The following is a 22,196-nucleotide window of genomic DNA, read 5'->3' as shown; positions in this document are numbered from 1 at the left end:
CCTGCGCGTCCGGAGCCTGTGCTCCGCAACGGGAGAGGCCACAACAGTGAGAGGCCCGCGTAAAAAAAAAAAAAAAAAAGAAAGAATGCTTGTTGGTTATGGGAAGTGTAATAGAGTTAGGATCCCTCCGAAGGCACAAGGTTTAGTATTAACAGGGTATCACACTTTAGCATTTCTTTTCCCTTTTCTACTAATTTAGGAATTAAATGGAAGAAGGAATGAGTAGAACCTTCTCACTTACCTAACCTTCCCGTTCAAATATCTGTTTATAATTTTCAGATTAATACAGTTGCTTTGCTTTGCTTACAAATAGATTTGGCTCCTATCCTAAAACTTTCAGTGGGTTTTCTTGTCTTCCAGTGGCTATATAAAGGGCGTCCTAAAGAAAAAAGCTTCCTTTATGAGATAGTGGCCAATAAAAGAAATGGCATTGATGTGGACAAATGGGATTATTTTGCCAGGTATGCACTGAACACTTCAGAAAAGTTGTTTAAAATCCTTATATACTGGGCTTCCCTGGTGGCGCAGTGGTTGAAAGTCCGCCTGCCGATGCAGGGGACACAGGTTCGTGCCCCAGTCCGGGAAGATCCCACATGCCGCGGAGCGGCTGGGCCCGTGAGCCATGGCCGCTGAGCCTGTGCGTCTGGAGCCTGTGCTCCCCAACGGGAGAGGCCACAACAGTGAGAGGCCTGTTTACCCCAAAAAAAAAAAAAAAAAAAAAAAAAAAAAATCCTTATATACTTTAAATATATACAATTTTTATTTAAATAAACAAACAAAATAAAATTCTTGTATAAATTTAGTGTTGATATTTAAGGTACCGTTTCCTTTGTTGAAATATTTAATTTCTCTGCTTTGGAATCTTTCTAGGGACTGCCATCATCTTGGAATCCAAAATAATTTTGATTACAAGCGCTTTATTAAGTTTGCCCGTGTCTGTGAGGTAGATGATAGGAAGCACATTTGTACTAGAGAAAAGGTAAGCTATGTCAGAGAACAACGAGGAAGGTATAGTTCCTAGTGTGAAATCTAGAAATAACCTTTAACTAATTTGGAAAAATCACTACCTGGTAAATTGTCAATCTCTTTACTTCATGCTTAGCATTTGGAAGTATCTTAAGGCTCTTTTCACTTTTACTGCATTGTTAAATAATAATAAAATTATGATAGACATTTATTGAATGTTGTGCTTTAGAGGGATTAACTCAATCCTCCTTCACCCTATGGAATAGATACTGTTATTATCCCATTTAACAGATGAGCAGATTGAAGCACAGAGAAGACATACAATTAATGGCAGAATTGGAATTTCAATCCAGGAAGTTTGGCTTGAGTATTATCCTTAATCACTATATTACGTGTTTCATGGTAGTTAAAATCCTAAAATCATTAGGTCCCATGCTAGGTTAGAATCATGTAACTAAAGAACATTACAGTATTATACTATAGAAGGTCTTTCTCTTGAGAATGAAGACTATAAGAATAATAATACCTAATTTCTAGAGGTATTGGGAAATTTAAAGACTATATTTAAGATGCCTAAAACAGAATGTGTCACTGAGTTAAAACACTCAGTAGGGCTTCCTTGGTGGCGCAGTGGTTGAGAGTCCGCCTGCCGATGCAGGGGACACGGGTTCGTGCCCCGGTCCGGGAAGATCCCTAATCTGATCCTACATTGTTCCACATTCTTCTGCAGGAGGTTGGAAACCTGTATGACATGTTCCACACACGCAACTCTTTGCATCGCAGAGCTTATCAACACAAAGTTGGCAACATCATTGATACAATGTAAGAAATTCGATTGTTATTTCCCTATAAAATTTTCCATGATGCTTTGCTAGAGTATCATACTTGGGTCAAGTTGAGATTTCTAGGTAAATTCAAGTGAATTTTAAGTGAACAAACCTAAAATGGTTCGCTTAAACAAATAAAAACTAGCAGAAAGTGAACTTCATTAGAGGTGAGGAGGAAAGTGGGTAAAGAGGATAGATTCAAGCAGAAGATGGGGTTTAGGCTAGGCAGGAAGGAGGCCACGCTGGGATGGCTTAGACCTCCGCACAGGTAGTCGCTTAGGTACCAGATATTAGTCATGGAGGTGAGAGGTGGGACGTGGATAATTGATATTCTGAAATTAATGACAAAAATGAATTTTAAAGATTAAGATTAATGTTGCTCCTTACCCTGTCAATTATCAAAATTAGTAGCAAATAGTAAAACCCTACAGGAATTTCACCTCTTCTCCCTGATCCAGTCAGAACCAAAGCAGAAAAGTACAGCCAGGTCTCTGTGTGACTCAAAGACGCCATGAGGAATTACCAAAAGTTGGGTGTGAGTCAAGTTAATTCCATGTCTCTAAAATAGTTTTAAATTGATTTATTTTAAGCCTTTCATGTTCATATTTAACATTTGTGTTGAGAAAATTTACCTTCTTTTCTACTCTTTTCCTCATCTCTTCTCATGAGCACACTGGTTAGAATTCTTTCTCCTATTTGTATGGTTGTCACTTTGGTAAGAGATTTTGTTGTTTTGTTTGTTTTTAATGTGGAGAATCAGAGAGATGTAGGTACAAAGCCTGGTACCACTTCTTCCTAACTTGATTAAATGAAAATTCCTTAATTTCTACATCTGTAAAATTGAGGCTGATTACATCTATCTTATAGTTGGAAAGATTAAATAAGATGATGTATTTAAAGCTCTGTTATAATGCCTGGAACACAGTAAATGTAGTAGTTCACAAATCACCATGGATTTATTTAGCATGATTGAGAAGCAGTTGTCTTTTTTTTTTTTTGCTTTTTTAAAAATTATAAGTTGCAGGTGTACAATATAGTGATTCACAACTTTTAAAGGTTGTATTCCATTTATAGCTATTATAAAATATTAGCTGTATTCCTCATTGTACAATATATCCGTGTAGCTTATTTTATACCTAATAGTTTATACCTCTTAATCCACTACCCCTATATTACCCCTCCCCACTTCCCTCTCCCCACTGGTAACCACTAGTTTGTTCTCTATATCTGTAAGTCTGAGAAGCAGTTGTCTTTAGAACATTGTGTCTCAAGATTTTATTTCCCTAAAGTAGAAAGATTTCCTTAACTTTAAGCAAGGCATAAAACAAATATTCAAAATTTCTCATAAGCATAAATGTTTATAAAATGATCTTTAGGATTACAGATGCCTTCCTCGAAGCAGACCCTTACATAGAGATAACAGGTTCTGAAGGAAAAAAGTATCACATTTCTACAGCAATTGATGACATGGAAGCCTTCACTAAGCTGACAGGTAAGAACTAGAAGGTAACATAGGTGGTCCATCTCAGATTAAGTATAAACTTACCCTGGATTGCAGATGAGTTATTTTCCAAACATTCCAATGTATTTAGCTTCTAAAGTGATTGTATACTATTGGATTTGAGTTTTATCTCTGCTTTGTACTAACAAGGTAACCTTAATAAAGTTATTTAACCTCTCTGAACCTTAGTTTCCTCATCTAAGATGGGAGTAATGACACCTAGCATATAGTTCTGTTGTGATACTTCAATGAGGCATGTAGCACCAGGAATAGTACTTGGCACATAAGTACTCAAATTATTATTTAACTTATAATACAGCTGGACTAATACCATACTAGTATCAAAAAGCTGACTTGCCCTTTTAACATGATTTTTGTTGCAAAACACAGGATGTGAGAAACATTTCAGCAGAAACAAACTCTGCGGCTTAGGGTGTGAAGGAAGAGAGGTGAGGGGTTGCAGCTGATTCTTTAATGTGGGAAAGTGTAGACTGAGAAATAAAGATCAGTAAAGCAAAAGAGGTAAACCAAAAAGCGTGTACCAGTCAGAGTTCTTAGTTGCAAATCCTAAAACTGTCTCTGCTTAACTAAAAACAACATGACAGAATCAGTGGAAAGGCTGGAGGCTCTGAACCAAGCAAGAACAACAGAAACTGAGTGGCCTCAGACACAACCAAGATCAACTTCCTGCTCCATCTCTGCTAGATTTTATTTTATATACATATAATATAGAGAGTCCCCATTACACTTGTAAATTTTTAGTCATTTTCCAATCATAACTAAATCAAAGATTAGAAGTGAAATGGTGATTCCCTGTATCAAATGTCTGTGTACACTGACAACACTGTACATAAGTACTTACAGTTTATAATGTGACAAGTGAGTTTGCTTTTTGCTTGTTAATTAATCTGGGTTGGACTGATGACAAAGTTACTTATAGGGGATAATGTATCTAAATTGTTTCTGTGTTTTGTTTTAATAACAGCATAGCAGGTATACTAGTCTCCCATTGTTGTGTGGATAGGAATGGAAGAAGAGATTATAAGACAATGTGAGCAAGCTGTGGATATTTATTTATTTATTTATTTAAACATCTGTATTGGAGTATAATTGCTTTACAATGGTGTGTTAGTTTCTGCTGTATAACAAAGTGAATCAGTTATACATATACATATGTCCCCATATCTCTTCCCTCTTGCAACTCCCTCCCTCCCACCCTCCCTATCCCACCCCTCTAGGTGGTCACAAAGCACCGAGCTGATCTCCATGTGCTATGCGGCTGCTTCCCACTAGCTAGCTATTTTACATTTGGTAGTGTATATATGTCCATGCCACTCTCTCACTTTGTCCCAGCTTACCCTTCCCCCTCCCTGTGTCCTCAAGTCCATTCTCTATGTCTGCGTCTTTATTCCTGTCCTGCCCCTAGGTTCTTCAGAACCTTTTTTTTTTTTTTTAAGATTCCATATATATGTGTTAGCATATGGTATTTGTTTTTCTCTTTCTGACTTACTTCACTCTGTATGACAGATTCTAGGTCCATCCACCTCATTACAAATAACTCAATTTCGTTTCTTTTATGGCTGAGTAATATTCCATTGTATATATGAGCCATATCTTCTTTATCCATTCATCTGTCAATGGACACTTAGTTTGCTTCCATGTCCTGGCTATTGTAAATAGAACTGCAGTGAACATTGTGGTACATGACTTTTTTTTTTTTTTTTTTTTTTGCGGTACGCGGGCCTCTCACTGTTGTGGCCTCTCCCGTTGTGGAGCACAGGCTCCAGACGCGCAGGCTCAGTGGCCATGGCGCACAGGCCCAGCCGCTCCGCGGCATGTGGGATCTTCCCTGACCAGGGCACGAACCCATGTCCCTTGCATCGGCAGGCGGACTCCCAACCACTGCGCCACCAGGGAAGCCAACATGACTCTTTTTGAATTATGATTTTCTCAGGGTATATGCCCAGTAGTGGGATTGCTAGGTCATATGGTAGTTCTATTTTTAGTTTTTTATGAACCTGCATGCTGTTCTCCATAGTGGCTGTATCAATTTACGTTCCCACCAACAGTGCAAGAGGGTTCCCTTTTCTCCACACCCTCTCCAGCATTTATTGTCTGTAGATATTTTGATGATGACCATTCTGACTGGTGTGAGGTGATACCTCATTGTAGTTTTGATTTACATGTCTCTAATGATTAGTGATGTTGAGCATCCTTTCATGTGTTTGTTGACAATCTGTATATCTTCTTTGGAGAAATGTCTATTTAGGTCTTCTGCCCAGTTTTGGATTGGGTTGTTTGTTTTTTTAACATTGAGCTGCATGAGCTGTTTATATATTTTGGAGATTAATCCTTTGTCCATTGATTTGTTTGCAAATATCTTCTCCCATTCTGAGGGTTGCCTTTTCGTCTTGTTTATAGTTTCCTTTGCTATGCAAAAGCTTTTAAGCTTCATTAGGTCCTGTTTGTTTATTTTTGTTTTTATTACCATTACTCTGGGAGGTGGGTCAGAAAGGATCTTGCTGTGATTTATATCATGGAGTGTTCTGCCTATGTTTTCCTCTAAGAGTTTTATAGTGTCTGGCCTTACATTTAGGTCTTTAATCCATTTTGAGTTTAGTTTTGTGTGTGGTGTCAGGGAGTGTTCTAATTTCATTCTTTTACATGTAGCTGTCCAGTTTTCTCAGCACCACTTATTGAAGAGGCTGTCTTTTCTCCATTATATGTTCTTGCCTCCTTTATCAAAGATAAGGTGACCATATGTGTGTGGGTTTATCTCTGGGCTTTCTATCCTGTTCCATTGATCTATATTTCTGATTTTGTGCCAGTACCATACTGTCTTGATTACTGTAGCTTTGTAGTATAGTCTGAAGTCAGGGAGCCTGATTCCTCCAGCTCTGTTTTTCTTTCTCAAGATTGCTCTGGCTATTCGTCGTCTTTTGTGTTTCCATATGAATTGTGAAATTTTTTGTTCTAGTTCTGTGAAAAATGCCATTGGTAGCTTGATAGGGATTGCATTGAATCTGTAGACTGCTTTGGGTAGTATAGTCATTTTCACAATATTGATTCTTCCAATCCAAGAACATGATATATCTCTCCATCAGTTGGTATCATCTTTAATTTCTTTCCTCAGTGTCTTATAGTTTGCTGCATACAGGTCTTTTGTCTCCTTAGGTAGGTTTATTCCTAGGTATTTTATTCTTTTTGTTGCAGTGGTAAATGGGAGTGTTTCCTTAATTTCTCTTTCAGATTTTTCATCATTAGTGTATAGGGATGCAAGAGAATTCTGTGCATTAATTTTGTATCCTGCTGCTTTACCAAATTCATTGATTAGCTCTAGTAGTTTTCTAGTAGCATCTTTAGGATTCTCTATGTATAGTATCATGTCATCTGCAAACAGTGACACTTTTAGTTCTTCTTTTCCAATTTGGATTCCTTTTATTTCTTTTTCTTCTCTGATTGCTGTGGCTAAAACTTCCAATACTATGTTGAATAATAGTGGTAAGAGTGGGCAACCTTGTCTTGCTCCTGGTCTTAGTGGAAATGGTTTCAGGTTTTCAGCATTGAGAACAATGTTGGCTGTGGGTTTGTCATACATGACCTTTATTATGTTGAGGTAAGTTCGCTTTATGCCTACTTTCTGGAGGGTTTTTATCATAAGTGTTGAATTTTGTCAAAAGCTTTTTCTGCATCTATTGAGATGATCATATGGTTTTTCTCCTTCAATTTGTTAATATGGTTTATCACATTGATTGATTTGCGTATATTGAAGAATCGTTGCATTCCTGGGATAAACCCCATTTGATCATGGTGTATGATCCTTTTAATGTGCTGTTGGATTCTGTTTGCTAGTATTTTGTTGAGGATTTTTGCATCTATGTTCATCAGTGATATTGGCCTGTAGTTTTCTTTTTTTGTGACATCTTTGTCTGGTTTTGGTATCAGGGTGACAGTGGACTTGTAGAATGAGTTTGGGAGTGTTCCTCCCTCTGCTATATTTTGGAAGAGTTTGAGAAGGATAGGTGTTAGCTCTTCTCTAAATGTTTGATAGAATTTGCCTGTGAAGCCATCTGGTCCTGGGCTTTTGTTTGTTGGGAGATTTTTAATCACAGTTTCAATTTCAGTGTTTGTGATTGGTGTGCTTATATTTTCTGTTTCTTCCTGGTTCAGTCTCAGAAGGTTGTGCTTTTCTAAGAGTTTGTCCATTTCTTCCGGGTTGTCCGTTTTATTGGCATATAGTTGCTTGTAATAATCTCTCATGATCCTTTTTGTTTCTGCAGTGTCAGTTGTTACTTCTCCTTTTTCATTTCTAATTCTCTTGATTTGAGTCTTCTTCCTTTTTTTCTTGATAAGTCTGGCTAATGGATATCAATTTTGTTTATCCTCTCAAAGAACCAGCTTTCACTTTTATTGATCTTTGCTATCATTTCCTTCATTTCTTTTTCATTTATTTCTGATCTGATCTTTATGATTTCTTTCCTTCTGCTAACTTTGGGGTTTTTTGTTCTTCTTTCTATATTTGCTTTAGGTATAAAATTAGGTTGTTTATTTGAGATGTTTCTTGTTTCTTGAGGTAGGATTGTATTGCTATAAACTTTCCTCTTAGAACTGCTTTTGCTGCATCTCATAGGTTTTGGGTCATCATGTTTTCATTGACATTTGTTTCTAGGTATTTTGTGATTACCTCTTTGATTTCTTCAGTGATCTCTTGGTTATTTAGCAGTATATTGTTTAGCCTCCATATATTTGTATTTTTTACAGATTTTTTCCTGTAAGTGATATCTAGTCTCATGGCATTGTAGTCAGAAAAGATACTTGATACGATTTCAATTTTCTTAAATTTAGCAAGGCTTGATTTGTGACCCAAGATTTGATCTATCCTGGAGAATGTTCCATGAGCACTTGAGAGGAAAGTGTATTCTGTTGTTTTGGAATGGGATGTCCTATAAATATCAATTAAGTCCATCTTTTTTAATGTATCATTTAAATCTTGTGTTTCCTTATTTATTTTCATTTTGGATGATCTGTCCATTGGTTAAAGTGGGGTGTTAAAGTCCCCTACTATTATTGTGTTGCTGTCGATTTCCCCTTTTATGGCTGTTAGCAGTTGCCTTATGTATAGAGGTGCTCCTGTGTTGGGTGCATAAATATTTACAATTGTTATATCTTCTTCTTGGATTGATCCCTTGATCATTATGTAGTGTCCTTCCTTGTCTCTTGTAACATTCTTTATTTTATCTGATATGAGAATTGCTCCTCCAGCTTTCTTTTGATTTCCATTTGCATGGAATATCTTTTGCCATCCCCTCACTTTCAGTCTGTATGTGTCCCTAGGTCTGAAGTGGGTCTCTTGTAGACAACATATATACGGGTCATGTTTTTGTATCCATTCAGCCAGTCTATGTCTTTTGGTTGGAGCATTTAATGCATTTACATTTAAGGTAGCTATTGATATGTATGTTCCTATGACCATTTTCTTAATTGTCTTGTGTTTGTTATTGTAGGTGTTTTCCTTCTCTTGTGTTTCCTGCCTAGGGAAGTTCCTTTAGCATTTGTTGTAAAGCTGGTTTGGTGGTGCTGAATTCTCTTAGCTCTTGCTTGTCTGTAAATGTTTTAATTTCTCTGTCGAATCTGAATGAGAACCTTGCTGGGTACAGTAATCTTGGTTGTAGGTTTTTGCCTTTCATCACTTTAAATATGTCCTGCCTCCCTTCTGGCTTGCGGAGTTTCTGCTGAAAGATCAGCTGTTAACCTTATGGGGATTCCCTTGTATGTTATTTGTTGCTTTTCCCTTGCTGCTTTTAATATTTTTTCTTTGTATTTAATTTTTGATCATTTGATTAATATGTGTTTTGGCATGTTTCTCCTTGGATTTATCCTATATGGGACTCTCTGCACTTCCTGGACTTGATTGACTATTTGCTTACCCATATTAGGGAAGTTTTCAACTATAATCTCTTCAAATATTTTCTCAGTCCCTTTGTGTTTCTCTTCTTCTTCTGGGACCCCCTATAATTTGAACGTTGGTGCATTTAATGTTGTCCCAGAGGTCTCTGAGACTGTCCTTAATTCTTTTCATTCTTTTTTATTTATTGTGCTCTGTTGTAGTTATTTCCATTATTTTATCTTCCAGGTCACTTTTCCGTTCTTCTGCCTCAGTTATTCTGGTATTGATTCCTTCTAGAGAATTTTTAATTTCATTTATTGTGTTGTTCATCATTGTTTGTTTGCTCTTTAGTTCTTTTAGGTCCTTGTTAAATGTTTCTTGTATTTTCTCCATTGTATTTCCAAGATTTTAGATCATCTGTACTATCATTACTCTGAATTCTTTTTCAGGTAGACTGCCTATTTCCTCTTCATTTATTTGGTCTGGTGGGTTTTTACCTTGCTCCTTCATCTGCTGTGTGTTTCTCTGTCTTCTCATTTTGCTTAACTTACTGTGTTTGGGGTCTCCTTTTCACAGGCTGCAGGTTCGTAGTTTCTCTTGTTTTTGGTGTCTGCTCCCAGTGGGTAAGGTTGGTTCAGTGGGTTGTGTAGGCTTCATGGTGGAGTGGACTGGTGCTGGTGTTCTGGTGGATGAGGCTGGATCTTGTCTTTCTGGTGGGCAGGACTGCATTTGATGGTGTGTTTTAGGGTGTCTGTGATCTTATTATGATTTTAGGCAGCCTCTCTGCTAATGGGTGGGATTGTGTTCCTGTCTTGCAGTTGTTTAGCATAGGGTGTCCATCGCTGTAGCTTGCTGGTCATTGGGTGGAGCTGGGTCTTAGCATTGAGATGGAGATCTCTGGGAGACATTTCGCCGTTTGATATTACATGGGGCCAGGAGGTCTCTGCTGGACCAATGTCCTGAACTTGGCTCTCCCACCTCAGAGGCTCAGGCCTGACACCCAGCCAGAGCACCAGAGCGTGTCAGCCAAACAGCCAGGTATGTGGGGAGTTTCTTGCCTTTGGGGAAATCTGAGGTCTTCTGCCAGCGTTCAGTAGGTGTTCTGTAGGAGTTGTTCCACATGTAGATGTAGTTTTGATGTATAAGTGGGGAGGAAGGTGATCTCCACATCTTATTCCTCTGCCATCTTGAAGGCGCCTCCCTGGATATTTATTTTTAACTTTTGCTCATAATGAAGCAAGTGATGCTGTGTTTTAAAAAATCATCTTCAGTTTTCCTCAGAGACCAGTCCCAGCCATTCATCCTGTAACATTATATTACATTTAAATTATCTTTTGGTGAAAAGAAATGAATTCTGCATTTTATACACTTTGGGGTTAACTGACAAACCATTAAAATATCATACATTTTAATGAGGTCTTAAGTGCTCATGACAATACATAGCTCTTGCTCACCATGAAAGTTCTAGAACACCCAAACTGGTTTTTACCCCATTCGGTAAGATGAGTTCACTGATCACATACTTGGATGTTGTAACAATGTCAAAAATCCCAGACAAGAAATTAGGTTACATTTTTGTGCTTTATCTGCCAGAGTATGGGAGAACAAGCATATAGCCTTTCCAGCTTTCATCATTTCAGACAGGGATCATTGTAGTTTTCTTGCGTATTATTCTGAGCAGTCATATAATCCTTATTGTCCTTAACTACATGACCTTGAAGGAATAGGACCATGTGAGAGCCTTCCTTACTTTTGCTGCATTTCCAAAAGCAACTCACCTTATCTTTACTTTAAAAATCTCCACTTCTTTTTTTAAATCAATTTGCTTTTATTTATCTATTTGATTGCACCAGCTCCTTAGTTGTGACAGGCAGGCTTCTTATTTGCGGCCTGCATGTGGGATCTTGTTCCCTGACGAGGGATCGAACCCGGGACCCCTTCACTGGGAGCTCAGAGTCTTATCCACTGTGCCACCAGGGCAGTCCCAAATCTTCACTTCTTATTTTTAAATTTTTTAGAATGTTTTTTCACATTTTGGGGGTAAGTGTTGAAAATATATAGCAATGTTGAAAGAATTTTACAGTTAAAACCTGTATACTCACCACCTAAATTCTAGCATTTACTGGACTTGCTTTATCACATATTTATTACCTACCATCCCTCTACCCATTTATTAATCTATCTAAGGTTTGATGCATTTTAAAGTAAATTTCAGACGTCAGTATACTTTACCCTAACTCCTTCAGCATGCAGATTAACTAAAGTTCACTAATTGTTTATAGATTTTTTTCTTTTGATGTAAAAGTTACATGCAATTTGTATAAATGTAAAAATGGTAAGTGTAACATTTGCTAAACAAATGCAGGACACAGAACCTTATCTTCTCCTTAGAAAATTCCCTCATGCCCTGTCCCAGTCAATTCCTGTCCCTACCTCACCCCGAGAAGCAACCTATTTGCCTGTGCTAGATTTTATATCAATGGAATCATACCATATGTATTCTTCTGTGTAAGGCTTCTTTCACTCAGCATTATGTATTTCAGATTTATCCAGATTGCATGTACCAGTAGTTCATTCCTTTTCATTGCTGAGTAGTAGTCTATCATATGAATATGCTGTTTCTTTATCTGTTCTCACTGCTTCCTAAATTCCTATTTCTAATGGATGTTTCAGCTTATCTGGATGTAGCTATGTTAAGCATTGCAAATGTTATGACCACTGTCTTAAGTAACCATTTTCTAAATGCTAATACATTTAGCAAATACCAATGCTAAACCTTGGTCTTTATCCCTCAATATTCCTAAGCAATAGGTGGACCGTACCCCTTCCCTCCCTTTCCCTGCAAGACCCTACCCCCAAATCCCTTAATTAAATTGAGGTCTTAGAATGTTAAATTCAAAAGAACCTTAGAGATCATCTGCTTAAAACCCCTCAAATGAGGAAACAGGCCAAATGAGGGAAAGCAACTTATCCTAAAAAATGGCAAAGCTGAACTCAAACCAAGTCTTCTGATCCCAAGTTGAATGTTGTTTACACTATTTTAGTGATATTTTAGTCATTAAATTTAATAGACAAGCAGTTCACTTTTGTACATGACTCTTCTGAAAACATGTACGTAGAACAAATAGAACTCTCGTACATGGCTGGTGGGAATGCAGGTGGTACAGCCACTTGGGAAAAGTTGAGCATTTTCTTTTAAACATATATGTATCCTGTGATCCAGTAATCCTTCTTTTACCCATTTAGCCAACAGAAATGAAAATATAAGTCCACCCCAAAACCTGTACCTGGTAGAATAAGATGAAAGGCATAAGAAGAGTATCAGTTGAGTTCCATGGGGTTCAAAGAGGAATTACATCTCTGGTTTGGAAGAATTAGGGAAGGTTTCACAATCAGGTGCCTTTTGAGATGAACCTCAGGGATTAGACGGGCCTTCAGGAAGTGAGATTCTGTCATGGGGAAAAGCATTTCTTTAATTCACCTGGGAATAGGGTAGATAAAAGCATGGATAAGAAAAGCGTGGTCTTGTTTTTTGTTGTTGTTGCTGTTGTTTTTTTTGGGGTAGAGTTGTTTTACAATGTTGTTAGTTTCTACTGTACAACTAAGTGGAATTCCCTGTGCTGTACTGCAGGTTCTCATTAGTTATATATTTTATACGTATTAGTGTATATATGTCAATCCCAATCTCCCAGTTCATCCCACCCCTGGTCTTGTTTATGTTAAAATAAAATTGTTCTGTTTTTCATACTGTGCGTATAATGTGTAAAGGAATAATGAAAACTAAAGATGGAGAGAGGGGTTTGTAGACAGCATCACTGAGAGGGTGAGGAATGTGTTAACCGTGGATTGGTACATATATTTGTGGGTGACGTGAATGACATAGACTACTAATATTTTATTTTGCCAAGAAAAGGCATTTTAATAAAACTCACTTTGCAAAATGCGGTGATTGATTCAATGAACGATTATCGATGAATGCTAAACCATTGGTTGACAACTTATTGGGATAGTCAGACTCTCTCAAAATATTACCCTGCAGATTGTTAATTACAAAGGGAAAGATACATTTATAACAGAGAAATTCGGGGCGGGGTGGTGGTTATTGCTTTAACCAACTGTTGGAACTTAACATAACCCATAAATATAACAAAGCTCATTATGTGACTTGTGATGTGATGCACTGAGCCAAGCTCTTATATAGTGTTCTTAGATGTTGTAACACTTATACAGTGTTCTCGACAACAGTGTTCTCCTTGAATCTAATGGTGAAGAAGCAGTCGAACAAGTTCAAAGTCTGGGACATTTTACATAATGACTGCCTGAACTTTTCTAAAATGTCAACATCGTGAAAGAAGTCAGGGAAATTATCCTAGTTCTAGATGGGAGGAGACTATAAAACACGATAACTAATGTCATCCATAATACTTGATTGGTTTCTCTAAACAGCAACAAAAATTCATAAATTGCATTATTGGAACAATTAAGCAAATTCAGATATAGATTGTATGTCAGATATTTTTATATCAGTATTAAATTTCTTGGCATGATTGTGGTTATGTTGGGGGACGTTCTTGTTCTTGGAAGGTACATGCTGAAGTATTTAGGAGTGAAAGGTATTGATGTCTGTAATTTTCAAATGTTTCCTCAAAAATTTATGTGCATACACACGGAGAGAGTGTTTGCATATGTGGGAAAATGTTAACAGTGGATAAATTTCAGTGAAAGGTATTTTATTTTGAAATTTCCAAAATAAAAAGTTGGAAGAAAAAGAAAGAAGGAAAATAAACTACCCTCTATCATCATGGAATGAAACTTTTAAAAACTTTTTTTATTTCTTTTTTGCGGCCATACTGCGAGGCTTGAGGGATCTTAGTTCCCCGACCAGGGGTCAAACCTAGGCCCTGGCTGTGAAAGCACAGAGTCCTAACCACAGGACTGCCAGGGAATTCCCTTAAAAACTTATTATTAAGGAAATTTACATCACTTAGCCTCATCACTTAGCTGCAGCAATTATCAACGCATGACAATTTTGCTTCATCCCTTCACCCCATCAGACCCTGGGCCATTTTGAAGCAGATCTCAGACATAATTTTGTAATCCTTAAGTATCATTCTCTGTAAAAAAACATAATATAGGGACTTCCCTGGTGGTTCAGTGGTTAAGACTCTGAGCTCCCAATGCCGGGGGCCTGGGTTCCATCCCTGGTCAGGGAACTAGATCCCGCATGCTGCAACTAAGACCTGACGCAGCCAAATAAATAAAAATAAATAAATAAATAATTTTTAAAAACCAACATAACAATAAATTAATACACCCCTTTGTACCTAAAACCCAGTCTCAAGTCATCAACTCCAGTGCAGTCTTGTCTCATCTCTCCCCTTTCCCGCTATTAGATTACCTTGAAGCAAATATGAGACATTGACTGCAACACTTTTACAAAGGTTTTTTCACTCCAGGCTTTAAAATTTTTTTTCACATTGTTATAATCATAGTGTACCTACGTTTGTAAACTGCTTGAAATCATTTCAGACGATGTATGAGTCATACAGCAATGTATGAGTCTTTTAAAATTTTGTTTTTTCATTTTAATGTAACTGAAATTTCATCAAATTGGCAGATAACATTTTTCTGGAGATTTTATACTCTGCTGATCCCAAATTGGATGCTGCACGAGCGATTTTAAAGAAAATTGAATGCCGTAATCTATACAAATTTGTGGGTGAGACTCAGCCTATAGGACAAATAAAGATTAAAAGGGTAAGTTGAAAGGTCCTCTGACCCCCAGGAGGAAACCATTAGCCCATCACAATACCACGACTGTATTCTAAGCCCTTTACACGTTCTCACTTAATCTTCACATCAGTCTTCTGAGCCCTGCCCTGCAGATGAAGAAACCGAGGCTTGGGAGAGATTAAATAATTTGCCTTTGGAAGCACAGTTAGCGAGCCAGGATTCAAAGCCAGGTCTCATTTACTCCAAAACCTTTACTCTCTCATGTCAGAAGTGAGAGGGGAGCCTCAAATTTTGTCTAGACCCAAAGGCAAGAAAATGAATGTGAGTAAAAGGGGCCTCAAAATGAGGTATCTGCATGAGCTTCTTTGACACTCTAAGGACCTGCTTTAACTACTTCCTTCTTTGGCAGACTATCAGGTTCTCGCAGATGGTGCTTGCTTGCCTTCTTTAGTTCAGTTATCAGTTATCTCTCCTGCTTGTTGAAGGGTTTTCTCTTTGCCAGAAAGCGCATAACAAAAGCCACACTGATAACCACACCCCGCCTCATGATACTTCCTTGGGTCACACTTTACTTCTTGTTTTACTAACACGTTAATGCCACATTTTTTTCAATGTGAAATGCTGTTATGAAAATCGCACTATTGTGATTTGATTAAAAGATGGCATAGGCAGAAACCATATATTTGTTAGGGAAATCTCTACCCACTTTTTTTGGTAAAGTGCTGTTTTTAGAGAGGGAACCTCTTTGCGACACAAACACTGTAGAATGAAGAACTGGAGTTCTAACATGAGGAGCCTCGTCTTTTCTAGGAAAACTACGAAAGCCTTCCGAAAGGGGTCGCCAGTGCTAAACCCAGTGACATGGTGCTAGAACCTGAACTGAAGGCTGAAGATTTCATAGTGGATGTAAGTAGTTAGTCCAATAACATACTAAGCAAAGAATTTATTTAAAATAAAGCACCGCTACCCCCCCCCATTATAACAGTAGTACATGTTCATTATAGAAAATTTGGAAAATACAGAAAGATGGAAGAAAGAGAATCACCTGTGATATCACAGAAAAAAACTAACATTAAGCAGTTTTAAAACCTTCTTTGACATTTTTATGTCAATATTGTAAATATTTTTATGTAATTGTGGTCATGTCATTAATAGAATGTTGTATATAGTGATTTTTGAATGTTTTCTTGATCAAAAAAGTAATACATACCAATAATATTTTAATTGCACACACACACAAAAGAAAAAGTTAAGACTTTTTGACTCCTATTTTCATAGAGGATGTAGTGTCTTCTTGTATCCTAATGAGAATGCCAAACGGCTTTCTCACATTTTCTTGTTTCCTCTAAGAAATTCTTTTCAGAGTTCTACTTCTCTGAAATCTCAGGACAGTGTTCTCTGTGTATTTTTTCCATAAGCCTCTCATTTGTTATTCTCTTGCTGATGCATCTTTGAGCAAAAGGCAATCTCTCCATAACCATTCTTTGCCGAGGGACACAGTGAGTGAACTGCCCTTGGACCCTCTCTCTATTCACTTGACTGCGTGATGAAGTGCCTCAGATCTGCAGATCAGGCTGCAGTTTCCTGTTTCATTAGATGAGGTTCCACCAGAATAAAGGGATCTCACATCCTGACTTCCTGAGGCTCTGAAAGGCTTCACTCTCCAGAATGTTATCCCTGGGCTCCCACGTGTCTGCCCTTTGCCCTCAGTGCAGGCATTACTCCTAGTTGGTCCCCCACCTCCCCATCTCCCAATGGATAGAGGATCAGAGGTACTTCAGGTGGCTGCCATGCATAGGAGAAGATGACATACACATGGCCAATAGACATGAAAGAAGTTTAACTTTCTTGTTAACCTATAGGCAAATTGATGCAACGAGTTTTTTGATTATCAGACGTATAAGATAAAAAAATTTTTATAAGATTTTGTGATAATAAAGGTATGTGAAAATGGGAGTGTAACTTGATACAAGAGACCAAACTAGGGTCAATTTTAACTGACCCAGCAGTTTCATTCTGGGGATTTGTCCAAAGGAGGTGATCAGTTTTTCAAAAAAAAGCACAAATATATTTATTGTGGCTTTATTATAGTGTGAAATTAGGGGAAAAATGTGTATGTCTTTTTTTTTTTTTTTGGCCATGCCACATGGCATGTGGGATCTTAGTTCTCCAACCAGGGATCGAACTCGTGCCCCTTGCATTGAGAGCGTGGAGTCTTAAGCACTGGACCACCAGGGAAGTCCCTATATATGTCTCTCAATAGGAAATTCAGTGGAATAATGCAAACATTAAAAGTTGTTTTTAACATCAAAAGATGTTTATAATAAGTGAAAAAAAGTACGTACAGAATGATTTTGTTTCTTTAAATGTATATACATTACATTTAAATATGTGTGTGCAGTGAACATATTGAAAAAATTTTGGATATATTAATAGTAAAATGTTAACACTGTTTCTACCCGAGTGGTGGAATTGCAGGTGATTTTTTTTTTTTTACAGTGAGTATGGTACAAGAGTTTCATAATCTGAAACTCTTTCCATTTTAAGATGGGTAAAGCCTGTCTGTATTCTGAGAAAGCAATAAAATTGCTAATTAAATGTCTTATCATGAATTAGCATCTAGTTATAGCTTGACAGTGTAATATATTTACGTGGTTCATCTTACCATACATGGCCCCTTTGGGGACTGTATGTAGTAACTTTTATGATTATGTAATGGGCTATAAAACATAATGTACTATTTAGAATTAAAGATTCATTGTTGTTGGTCTGTAGCTACTTTTTTACTCTTGAGTCCTTGGTTAAGCACGGGATCTCTGTATAACATTGCCCTTCTGGAAAATAATGGTTTTATCAAATCTGCTTTAAGGAGGAATTTACAGTTATGCATTATGAAGAAAATAGGGCTTGCCTTTTATTACTATTCTAAAGCCAAGGAAGTAAATACCGAAGAGGTAGTGGCACTTAGATTGTTGAAAATTTGACTAGTGTTCATGCCTTAGCACGATGGGTAAAATGTCAGTGCTGCAGCAGGTCCCGCCCTTATGAAACAACACCCAGGAGAGAGACCTGTGACAGCACCAGCCCTGGGACCATGGGGAGGACTGAGCAATTTTCCCTCACAGATAAAGGAATGCAGCTATCAAAGCCAGTAGACCATGCAGAGTGGGAGGGCTGGCCGTGTACTGCAGACCCCTGGTCTCACTTCTGGACCATGGCTGAATCTCAGATGTCCACCCTTGTCTCACAGGCCACTGGCAGCATAGCCAGCAAAGCACATATACCGGTTTTCTTCAGTCACCACTCACAGGATAAGCCCCTCTTATCATCTGTTCTTTTCTGTACCGTCATCACCACATTACTCTATTTCTTCCCCTTACTTCACTTCCAATCTCTTCCCTGTCCCAAACCTGTCCCTGGAGCCCTTTGGAATTTCCACTCCGTAATTAACTAACTCCCCTCTATCTTTAGCCTCTTCTCTGACTATCTTTTTGCCTTTGTTGCAGCCTGGCTGTCCCCTGAGAGCCTGATTCCCCTGCAGCTCTTTCAGGAAAAGCACATTCCTCAGGGTCAGGAGACCTTCCTGTTCATCAGTCCTCTTGTTCCCTAGTACCACTTCAAGACCCCATGCAAGATCCCTGTTCCTCTGAGACTGACATCCTTAAACCATCTCCTGTCCTCTTGGTTGCAGGTTTTGGCATGGTGCAGAGCCTTCCACTCTACTCCGGTTCCTGCCATCATCCTTAGTGGCTTCATAGTCCACATGGCGCCAACTCTGATCTCCTTATCCTCATCTTCAGTGACCTTATCCCCTCCACCTCTGAACCTTATCAACATTTGAAAATGCCCTCCCTCTAAAAATCACTAACTGAAGCATCCCATCTCTGTCCATAAACCCCTTTCTTCCTTACTTACTTGTTCCTAGCTCATCAGGACCTCCAGTTTACTGTCTCCTGACTTTCTTCCAGCTGGTTAGTGATCTTCTATCTTTATTTCTCTCCCAATCTAACTTAGATCGTGTTTCCATTAATTCAGTCATTTTCTGCAATTACCCTCAACTCCCTCGCAAAACGCTGAATGACAGTTCATGGTCACCAACCCTAGGTGGGCCCTCTGGACTTTCTGGCAAGCTTAGTGCAATTCTCCTAGTCTCCATAGTGACTATTTCAAACCATCTTCACTCCTCCCAAATCTGCAGCCCTGCTTCCCAACCCCAACTGTATTCACTCTCAGTGACTAACTCCACTTTAGCTCTTATTTCAGAGATAAAATATAGGTTATTAGATAGGAACTCTCTCCACCTACACCGTCTGCCTCCACGTGCAGCTGTGTTCAGACTTCGCTCTGGTACAGTGGGGAAGTGTCTCTCTTCCTATCAAAAGGCTAAGGGTAACCCTTCTAATTGTGTTCCAGGCCAGGGCTGTCCAATAGAACTTCCTGTGGTGATGGAAATGGTCTGTATCTGTGCTGTCCATTTCAGTAGTGACTAGCCACACATGTCTATTGAGCACTGAAATGTGGCTGCTGCAGTTGAAGAACTAATTTTAATCTTATATTTAATGTTAATGACTTGACATTGTAAAAATCCACACATGGACAGTGGTTACCCCATTGGGCAGTGCAGCCAGAGAGCAATTGGTCTCAGAACGTCTGCAGAACCACACAGTATGCGTTCTCTCCTCTCTCTCTTTGACTTTCCCATCAGCAGTTAAACAGACTTTCATCTTAAGAAAATAACAAACCCTGCACTCCTCTTTACCCATCTTCTCTTCTTCAGGGTTAAACTCATTGAAAAGTTGTGTCCCCTTACCTTTCCTGGGTACCACAGTCCGCTTCATATTCTCCCCTCTTGCCTCTCGTAACAGCCAAACTTCCAAAAGTTGTCTTCTCTCTCATTTCTCGTCTACTTCTTTTTTGTTTTGCCTTGTTTTTTGTTTGTTTGTTTGTTTTGGCCACGCCACATGGCTTTCGGGATCTTCGTTCCTGGAACAGGGGTCGAACCCGTGCCCCCTGCACAGAGTCTTAACCACCGGCCCGCCAGGGAAGTCCCTTCTCATCTACTTATGAACCTTTTCTCTGTCACCATCACTATACAGCTATATTTCATTTTATTGCAAGTCATTTTATTGCACTTTGCATGTATTGGAATATCTCTGACGTCTGCCTGTATTAAAACTACTGTCACTAAGATCAGCAATGACTTCAGTGCTACTAAAACCAGCAGACAAGTTTCAGTCCTCTCTGCTTCAGAGCTGTTTCTTCTGCCTGGAATTCTTTTCTTTCCTACCTAGGCCTTGTTAATTCCTGCTCACTTATTAGTAATGTCACTTTCCCAGGAAAACATTTCCAGTCATTGCCTAGGAGCCCCAGACTACTAGGTTCCCAGGTTACAAAGTTTCACAGTACCATTTGCTTTTCCTTGGTAGCTCTTATAACAAATGGTGCTAGATAATTACTTTTTTTTGGCCAGGCTGTACAGCTTGCAGGATCTTAGTTCCCTGACCAGGAATAGAATCCGGGCCCGGCAGTGAGAGCACCAAGTCCTAACCACTGGACCACCAGGGGATTCCCGATAGTTACTTTTTAAATTATTTGTTCTACCTCAGTCTAGGCCATGTGGTCTACGGGGGCTGGGATTTTATCAAGGGTCCTTGTATCTCTACACAACAGTGCCTGCCACGTGTCTATCACATAGTAGGTATTGACGTTATACCCTACTTATGTTGAAAGCACAAATACCCCTCCCACCCCACCCAGATTTCAAAGACCAATTCCCTATGGGTCATGCACCAGAGCTACCTTTATTCCGCTATGAGCCACCCTACCAGGGCTCCTACTTCTCAACCTCCAGAGAGCTCTGCTTCGTTTCCTGTGATGCCCCACAACCCTGAATTGAACTCTCATTGCTATTATGTACACGATCACTTACTTATTGCTTGTATTAAGGTTATCAACATGGATTATGGAATGGAAGACAAGAATCCTATTGATCATGTTCGCTTCTATTGTAAGAGTGAGCCCAGCCAGGCAATCATGATTACTAAAAATCAGGTAACTACTTAGGTAAAACAAATATACGACAGTGGCATTTGGAACTTTACAGTAAATTGCATTTTACTTTCAGGTTGAGTCCTAAAGTCAATGTGTACTGTTTAAAAAAAAAGAAGCAGAAGCATATCTTTAAAATTAAAGTATACCTGATTTTGTGTAGCCTAGACCATCTTAAGAGCCAGTTTATCCTGTTTGCTAAACACAGAAGAAAGCTCTGTTTTTTGGTTTAGAGGCTAGCTTATAAGTCTGGTGGGAAGGGAGTGTCATATGGTTGAAGTCATCTAAGTGAAATGTGCGTATTTGCAGATCTTCTGTGTGAGGGTCAGTCGTCTTCATGTAATTATATCATACAAACCTTTCATCTTCTATTAATGGACATAAAATTGCGGGACATTTTGCAATATGACAGCTGCCTTGAATTCTTTTCTCTGGATTATCACTGGGATAAAATAGCAAAACAACATGGTGCTTTTAATATAACATCAAGCACGGAGCTTAGGAACAGCTGATCTCTCTTCAGTGTGTGAATTCAAGGTGACAGTGAAATTTTTCCTTCTTTGAAAAGGTTTCACAGTTTTTGCCAGAGGTATTTGCTGAGCAGCTGATTCGAGTTTATTGTAAGAAGACGGATAAAAGGAGTCTCTACGCTGCACAACAGCATTTCGTTCAGTGGTGTTTAATCAATGACTTCACCAAGCCACAGGTGGGTGACATTATTCACATATGTTGCACAAATTTTTAAGTAAAAAACGCAAGCAATCCTTACATCCCTCTGAAAAGTTCTCATTTAAATATAGTCATTTGATGAACTTATTTACAAAACAGAAACAAACTCACAGACTTAGAGAACGAACTTACGGTTACTGGGGGGAACAGTAGTGGGGAGGAATAGTTGGGGAGTTTGGGATTGACGTGTACACACTGCTGTATTTAAAATGGATAACCAACAAGGACCTTGTATGGCACAGGGAGCTCTGCTCAATATTAGGTAATAACTTAAATGGGAAAAGAATTTGAAAAAGAATAGATACATGTGTATATATAACTGAATCACTTTGCTGTACACCTGAAACTAACACAACATTGTTAATCAATTATACTCCAATATGAAATTAAAAGTTTAAAGTAAATAAATAAAAAAATGTCATTTGGTTTTGGTTTGGGAGAAAAAGGTTTTTCCACATTAAGCTTTCCTTTTAAAATGCCTGAACCTGTGTCCACCAGCAGTTTC

The 22,196-nt window shown here is 38.5% G+C and overlaps 1 protein-coding gene across 5 annotated transcripts in view; it reads left to right on the top strand.

The window, feature by feature from the left end:
- Nucleotides 1–22,196, top strand: part of SAMHD1 (SAM and HD domain containing deoxynucleoside triphosphate triphosphohydrolase 1) — a 63,110-nt gene that overhangs the window by 34,918 nt on the left and 5,996 nt on the right. For 4 of the 5 annotated variants that reach the window (XM_073792975.1, XM_019950794.3, XM_019950792.3 and 1 more), the window contains 8 exons: nt 361–461; nt 871–979; nt 1,697–1,788; nt 3,170–3,285; nt 14,799–14,938; nt 15,725–15,820; nt 20,861–20,965; nt 21,531–21,668. In XM_073792975.1, the coding sequence (XP_073649076.1) occupies nt 361–461; nt 871–979; nt 1,697–1,788; nt 3,170–3,285; nt 14,799–14,938; nt 15,725–15,820; nt 20,861–20,965; nt 21,531–21,668 (897 nt within the window). The remainder of the gene's footprint in view (nt 1–360; nt 462–870; nt 980–1,696; nt 1,789–3,169; nt 3,286–14,798; nt 14,939–15,724; nt 15,821–20,860; nt 20,966–21,530; nt 21,669–22,196) is intronic. The other variant, XM_073792974.1, reaches the window with a different exon arrangement.

The sequence above is a fragment of the Tursiops truncatus genome, chromosome 15, assembly GCF_011762595.2.
Source record: "Tursiops truncatus isolate mTurTru1 chromosome 15, mTurTru1.mat.Y, whole genome shotgun sequence".
Taxonomy (NCBI): Eukaryota; Metazoa; Chordata; class Mammalia; order Artiodactyla; family Delphinidae; genus Tursiops; species Tursiops truncatus.
Note: the sequence above shows the minus strand (reverse complement) of the source record. Positions and strands in the feature narration are given on the sequence as shown.